Source organism: Ovis canadensis, chromosome 15 (assembly GCF_042477335.2).
Source record: "Ovis canadensis isolate MfBH-ARS-UI-01 breed Bighorn chromosome 15, ARS-UI_OviCan_v2, whole genome shotgun sequence".
NCBI classification, from domain to species: domain Eukaryota; kingdom Metazoa; phylum Chordata; class Mammalia; order Artiodactyla; family Bovidae; genus Ovis; species Ovis canadensis.
Window position 1 is genome coordinate 32153818 of NC_091259.1, and position 7817 is coordinate 32161634.

The following is a 7817-nucleotide window of genomic DNA, read 5'->3' on the forward strand; positions in this document are numbered from 1 at the left end:
ATCAGGCTGCTTAAGCATTGAGGTGTCATTGAGGTTAAGTCAAGGTACTGTTTTTTCAGATACTATCCCAGGCCCCCTTTTAGCTTCCTAGTGTACTACAGGGCACTCAGATTAAAATGTAAATAGGGGAATACGTTGGTCAACATTTATGTCTTCAATATAATAAAGCCCAGTTTTCTTTCATATTTTGCCATAAAGATGAGCCCACAGCGGCATGCTGTGTCACCAGTGCGGAGGCTCAGGGCAGGAAGCATCTCTGCGCTGGCGGGAGACAAATGGGAAACATCAGAGCTCCAGCCGCGGGCTCGGGACTTGGATCTCTTGCTTACCAGCTGGGGGACCTTGGCAAGCTACCTAACGTGTATCTCACAGCGCGGGTGTGAACATTAAATAAGGATAAAGAATCTGGCCAAAAGTCTGGTCTTCAGCCACACTCAGTAAATGTGAATTATTTCCTTTCCTGTCGGAACCTGCCTCTTGTCAGCAGCAACAAATAGGAATGAAAGCTGGTGTGACTACCATCTATTTATAGCTGTCGGAGGTGGAAGCGCTTACCTCCTGCTATATTCTGGGTCTGAATAAACTCCTTGGATAGATTTTTTTTTTTCTTTCTGCCTACGAAATCACTAAATGCTTAAATCTGTAAAATGTATAAAATGTTGGGCTGGCCGAAAAGTTCATCTGGGCTTTTCCATTATACGTTATGGAAAGCCCCGAACGAGTTTTTTGGCCAACTCAATACATCAGTTCAGTTCAGTCGCTCAGTTGTGTCCGACTCTGCGACGCCATGAATCGCAGCACGCCAGGCCTCCCTGTCCATCACCAACTCCCGGAGCTCACTCAGACTCACGTCCATCGAGTCCGTGATGCCATCCAGCCATCTCATCCTCTGTCGTCCCCTTCTCTTCCTGCCCCCAATCGCTCCCAGGCATGCTCTTTCCACTAAAAATAACCATGGTTAACACGTTGTGGTATATTATATATATATATATATATATACACACACATATATATGTATATATAAATACACACACACATATATATGTATATATAAATACACACACATACATATATATGTACAAACACACATACATATTAATACATATAGATACAGATGCATGCACTTTTTTGTGAAAGTGAACCTGAAAGTGAACGTATATATTGTTTGGTCAGTGTTTTTGTCACTTAACATATCAAAAACATTTTTCACGTCATTAAAACTTCTTCTACATCAATTTAAAACAGCTGCCTGAACTGTATATAATAATACACAATGATCAACACTAGTTCAAAGGGTATTTTCATACATCTTTCTATATATTCACAATAAATTAAGGTAAATTCTCGGAGGTAGGGTGTTGGGACAAAGTATGCATATATTTCCTGGAGAAGGGCATGGCAACCCACTCCAGTATTCTTTCCTGGAGAATCTCATGGACAGAGGAGCCTGACAGGTGACAGTCCATAAGGTCCCACAGAGTCAGACATGGTTGACGTGGCTGAGCACGCATGCACCCGTGTATATATTTTAAAGTGTAAAAGGCTTCCCTGGTGACTCAGAGGTAAAGAATCTGCCTGCCAGTGCAGGAGATGCAGGAGACATGGGTTCCATCCCTGGGTCAGGAAGATCCCCTGGAGAAGGAAATGACAACTCACTCCAGTATACATGCCTGGAAAATCCCATGGATAGAGGAGCCTGATGGGCTACAATCCATGGGGTCACAAAGAGTCGGGCACAACTTAGCAACTAACCAAAAACAACAACAAAAAGTGTAAAACATGACGTCATGTTACCCTCCAGAAACATTACGTAAGTGTGTATTCCCAGAACATCATTCTTGTCTTCTTGGACCTGGGGAGTAATTTTTTGAATGTACTCATCAAATATGTATTGATTGTTTACTATCTGACTATTTTGCCTCTCATGGGCCCCTCCCCCAGGGTCCACCCCCACATCCAATCTTGGGCACACCCCCTAAACCCAAACATTGCCAAGTTCCTGGCACCAGCTGCCTAGAAAACTGAAACAGGAACCCTCTCCAAACGTGAAAGACCTTCCGCTCAATTTCCCAAAAGTCCTGCCTGACGCAGTCACTGAGCCGCCTCTCCTTTGCTTTCTGCCTTTATTCTCTGGTGCGAGCAACCATGTCCTGGAGTTTCCAGGGGAAAATCCAGCTAGGGGGACTGCTCCTTTCTCTCCTTGGCTGCGTCTGCTTATGCATCACCACTGTCCTTCCCCAGTGGAAGACTCTCAGTCTGGAGCTGAACGAAATGGAGACCTGGACCATGGGGCTTTGGGAGGTCTGCGTGGATCAGGAGGAAGTCGCCACTGTGTGCAAAGCCTTTGAGTCCTTCCTGTCTCTGCCCCGGGAGCTCCAGGCATCCCGCATCCTCATGGTGGCTTCCCATGGGCTTGGACTCGTGGGGCTTCTGCTCTCTGGCTTTGGAGCTGAATGCTTCCAGTTTCATAGGATCAGACGGGTGCTTAAAAGGAGGCTTTGCCTCCTGGGAGGGACTTTGGAGGCATCAGCTGCTGCCACTACGCTCCTTCCCGTCTCCTGGGTGGCCTACGCCACAATCCAAGACTTCTGGGATGACAGCATCCCTGAGATTGTGCCTCGGTGGGAGTTCGGAGATGCCCTCTACCTGGGTTGGGCTGCTGGTGTTTTCCTGGCCCTTGGTGGGTTACTCCTCGTCTTCTCAGCCTGCCTGGGAAAAGAAGATGTGACTTCTCCCCACATGGCTGTTCCTACAACAGCCCCACCATCCTGTGCTCCAGCAGAGGTATCTGACGGCTCGTTCTACCTAATGCCAAGATCTAGGACCCTACTCATCTAGGACAAGCTTCTGCCAAGGAATCTCTGGGACAGAGGAATGTCAGTAGAATCCTTTTTCTTCCTTAACCTCTTCACTCTATATTTGTTTGCCTCATTTTAGGGGTGGTGGTCACTGTCCTGTTTGTTCAGGAATTTGACTGTCTTAGTGATATGATGATCCTAATTTCAGAATGAAAAATCAAAGCACAGCTTCTAAAAGCATATTTATCTGATTTAGATTTTATTTACATAAAATGCTTTTAAACTTATGAATTATATGCTTGATTCTTCTGTTACCAAGGAAAACATTACAAAATTGCATCCATCCTAGAAAAACTAGTCTACTCTACATGTAGATAGAAAAGTTTAAGAATATACCTTGGCAACTGAACATGAAATATTGGCCTAGAATAACATCTCAGGATAGGAACCCTCCTTGCTTTCATTTTCAGCTTCAGGTGCATGATCTGAAAGGGAGCATCACAATATATCTATAGATTCTTAATATTCCAAAGGGAAGACATATTCTTATTTCTGCTCTGTTAGGAGGCTGTATGTGGTCTGCTCTGTCTCCAAAACATGAAGGTAAGAAATGGTGTGAGTGATAGGGTGACCAACAATCCTGGTTTGCCCAGAACAGGGCACTTTCAGCACTGACACTAGGAAGATCCCTGGCGTGGCTGTGCCCAAGGACTGCCCAACATGGGCATATACCTGGAAAGAATTGTCAGCTTCCTGGAACTACCTTTTACCATATGCAGACTCACATCATAAATCCCTTACATTTTCATCCAAATGTCAGATGACCTACCTAGGCTGTAGCTGCCAATAAAGTCCCTTTCACAACAATGACCCCAGTTCCTTTGCTTGTCCCCCTTTCCTGACCATCCACCCCAAATCTTCCCTAAGAATTTCTGCAGGTCCTCAAGAGGAAGCCTTCTGCTTGCTCGTAAACCCACTCATCAGCTGAAATTACCCTGCAAACCCACCCTCTTCTTTTCACTACCATCTGCCTCCCACTCCCCTAATCGGCTGAGAGTCACCACTGACCCCCATTGACAATTCCCGCAGGAGTACAACGAAGGGTGATGGTTCCAATGTCCTCAGATAGATTGCTTCTCCAAGTTCAAAGGCACCTTTGCTCGCAGGGCAGAGGAGACCCTCCACACGCTGGTGGTGCACTTTGCCCTGAGGCTGTATTGCTTGTGTTCAGATGCTTCTCCTTCTTGATTGAAGAGCCCTGGCATCTTGAGGTAGCCATTGCTCAAGCAAGAATATGCACACACCAACACAAGAATAAACCATTTGCCAGCGTAGCCCATAGCAGTTCCCTTTATTTTTTCTGAGGAAATGAGCTGCCCCGGTGCAACTTTGTCTGCAGGACCTGACTCACTTACTTTCTCACCCAGAATAGCATCCTGTAGGGATCGGTTTCTCCAGAAAGTTCTTCTCCTTTTTACATATATCCTTTTGTATATGTTCACTTCACATACACAGATCCAAAAGCCTTAGGTAAATGAATTTTTGAGTATAAAAGGGGATTGCATCAACTTTGTATTCTCGCCTTCTCTGGTTTTGATGTTCATTTTATCAACTACCCTTTCTTGATTACATTTCAAAGATCTCAAGGCCAAGTTTCAATCAGGAGTGAAGCTCAAATATCCAAGAGTTCTCCTTGGATCCCATAGGATCTACAAGGAGGACCCATGTCATCATTCATCCATCTCTTTGAACAAATATTGTTGTCCATTTACCACACTCCAGGCATTGTGCTAGCAACCAGGAGTAAGACAAAATTTGTCCCTGCCCCTCCTCTAGGCAATTAGGGGAGACAAATATTGACAGGGAGTCACATCGGTGCAAATTGTTAATTGAGACAGACTTTACAAACTTGTGAAGGTACATGGTTTCATGCGCTTCCCTGGTAGCTTGGTGATGAAGAATCCACCTGCCAATGCAAGAGACATGGGTTTGATCCCTGGGTGGGGAAGATCCCCTAGAGAAGGAAATGGCAACCCACTCCAGTATTCTTGCCTGGGAAATCCCATGGACAGAGGAGCCCGGCGAGCCACAGTCTGCGGTGTTACAAGAGAGTCGGACACAACCAAGTGATTAAACACCACCACCACATAGTTCTATAAGATCATGCAATAGGAGGAATTTAACCTAGTCAGGTTCGATGAGTGGGTACCCTAAGGAAATGGTAACTGGCTAAAAGCTAAAGGGTGGACAGCAGTTCTAGATGGAGAGAGAAGAAAGTTTAAGGGAAGGCTGGTGAAGTAGGAAGGAACCAGACCTTGCCTTACACTTTCTTCTCTCTCCATCTCTCTCCTGAAGAACGTTATCTGTGTTCTTAGAACCACAGGAAGCCAAGCATGGGGCCAGGAATAGGAGCTCAGCTGACCTGCAGCAGGAGCACACCCCTTTCCTAACACCTTGTCCCTGTGCCATATCCCTGCCACACAGCTGGGTGGGGTTTAAGAATGACAATGCACTTTCACATATCTTGTGCTTTATTTACTGTTATTTTGACTGTTTTTCATTTTTTTGAGCTGGGGAGCACAGATATTATTTGTTTTCCTAATGAGGAAATGAAGAATTTAGGCAACATGCCCACAGTGAGTAATTAGCTGGCAGAGACTTGAATCCAAGGTTTGGATGCTGTGGCATTCTTTCATCACGCCAAGTGGTTGCTTCACGGGGGTGGGCTGCCGACAATCCACCAGAACAAAGGAGAAACTAGAACCCCAGCAGCAGAAGAAAAAAAGACCTATAAGAAAAATCTCGTTCTCCGTGCATTTGTTGGGGTCTAAACAGGGTCTTTGTTGTCAGATAGCTCACCTGCTCCTGCTGGTGGCTTGCAGCCCTCACCCTAATCCCTAGGGTGCAGGTGCTGACGATGTTTTCCATCAGCATGTGATTATGACTTCCTCTGCAAGGAAAGGGCACAAACTAAACATCTGTTAAGAAAAAAAAAGAGTCTGTTTTTCTAACTCTCCTTTAAAAAGGACACAAAGGCATTAAAAAAAAAAACATTCGGGAGTGGAGCAGGCCCTGTTGATTGATTCCCAGTCAATAGCATGTCATCCCCTGAAGGACGTGATCTGCATTCTGGACAGAATCTACTTTTCGAGAAAGAATCTGAGGAAGAAGATGCTTTTCACCTAAAACTGCCACCGTGCTTATCTACCTACTTTGTAGGGAAAATAATGAGAAATAAAAATCGGACTCATTAAATCTTAGCTTCAGCTCAGTCTTTTCTCATACATTTGTGGCAAATTAGCATTAAAAACATTTCTTTGTTGTGGTTACACATGGAGAAGTGTGTTGTCATATGTATGAGAAACAAAGAGGGACATCAATCAATTAAGGTTTCAAGCCAAAAGCTTTTATTATGTGCAAGGCATTGTAAGAAAATAACTCAGGGACTTGCCAAACCTGATGCCGTTAGAATTTGATGAGTTCCGCGCTATTTTCTCCACTGGCCTTCCTTTGAATCTGAACATTTCACCACTTGCAAAGAAGGCATTCCAGGAAGTTCCTGTTAAAATATTCATCTATTACCCTTCTGAGCCTCTGGGACTAACTCTAAGGGGAAAGTCACAAGGGTGAGACACATTTTGGAATGCGAGAAAAATCAGAAATAGTTTCATGGGCTTCTGGACTGGAGGTATGTCTTAGCAGCCAGGGTTAGGGTAATACAAAACTCAGAGGTCGGAAAATGTTTGCAGTCACTGGCCTCTGATACAGAACTGAAAGAAACTGGAAACACATCCCACTTAACTAATTGATGGATTTATTTTTAAAGCCAGGTGTTCTTGCTGCCTCGTCCATATTTATAGTTGGCCAGAATTTTGAATAGTACCTCAAAGCTAAATCCAATGGGTGACATATGCCTTGGGTTCTTCAGGAAGCCCTGTGTTCTGGACAGAGGAGCTGGGTGGGCTACAGTCCTTAAGGCCTGCAAAGAGCTGCATACGAGTGAATTGACTTAGTACTAGTACTCACTCTAAAGGTAGGGGCTCAGCACTCTGCTGCTAGGAAGTAAACTGGTGGTCAGCCTTCACACAGTCCGCCTAAAAGAAGTACCCAGACTCATCAGGGAGGATTCCTGGAAGGGAATTCGCAACAGTCGGGAGCACTGTGATGTATCCACCCTTCCTTGAGAGGGGGGCGGCAGGGAGATGGACTACAAGAGAACCATTCAGATGCAGCTGCTCCCAGCAGCGACGGTATCTGAAACGCACCCATCCCACCCTGCTGAGCGGGAGAAGCTCCTGGTGACAGAGGTACAGAGGAGGGTGCCTGACCTCCACTGGAGCAGCCCGCGGCCGGGGGCTGGCTTGCATGGGCGAGGCGGCAGCACCAGTGCCCCTGCCTTTTCTGGTGCGTGGATGGCTAGGTTTTCTGTAACCTGAATGGGTGCCGGGGCAGGCAGTCTGGGTGGCACTGTCCAGAGCACTGCTGGAAGGTGGGGCTGGCGAGAGCAGGAGCTGAGATTGGGAGGGGTCAGTCAGAAAGTCCCAGAGTTGCACCAGGGAATGATGCGGAGGTTTTGCACAGGGTTCTCTGAAGAACCGTAAAACACCCTACACAAGAGCTAGTAATTGGATTCCTGCCATAAGAAAGAACCAAGAGGTTATTTTTTATAATATTATTTGCTGTAGTGGGTCTCGGTTGTGGCATATGGGCTCTAATTGTCCAACCCAATCGGGAATTGGTGTTTTCAAACTGTGGCACTGGAGAAGACTCTAGAGAGTCCTTGGACCGCAGGGAGATCAAACCAGTCCATCCTAAAGGAAATCAACCCTGAATATTCATTGGAAGGGCTGATGCTGAAGCTCCAATACTTTGGCCACCTGATGCGAAGAGCAGACTCATTGGAAAAGACCCTGATGCGGGGAAAGATTGAAGGCAGGAGATGACAGAGGATGAGATGGTTGGATGGCATCCCCAACTCAATGGACATGAGTTTGAGCAAACGCTGGGAAATTGTGAAGG

General features: G+C 45.8%; 1 protein-coding gene across 1 annotated transcript; it reads left to right on the forward strand.

The window, feature by feature from the left end:
• The first annotated feature begins 2145 nt into the window (after positions 1-2145).
• On the forward strand, positions 2146-3629 carry CLDN25 (claudin 25). Its single transcript, XM_069554612.1, has one exon. The coding sequence runs from the start codon at positions 2146-2148 to the stop codon at positions 2836-2838; it is 693 nt and encodes a 230-aa protein (XP_069410713.1). The 3' UTR covers positions 2839-3629.
• The last annotated feature ends 4188 nt before the right edge of the window (positions 3630-7817 follow it).

What these genes read in the sequence shown, in the direction of transcription:
- CLDN25 (XM_069554612.1), top strand. Translation starts at nt 2,146, where the DNA reads ATGTCCTGGAGTTTCCAGGGGAAAATCCAGCTAGGGGGACTGCTCCTT.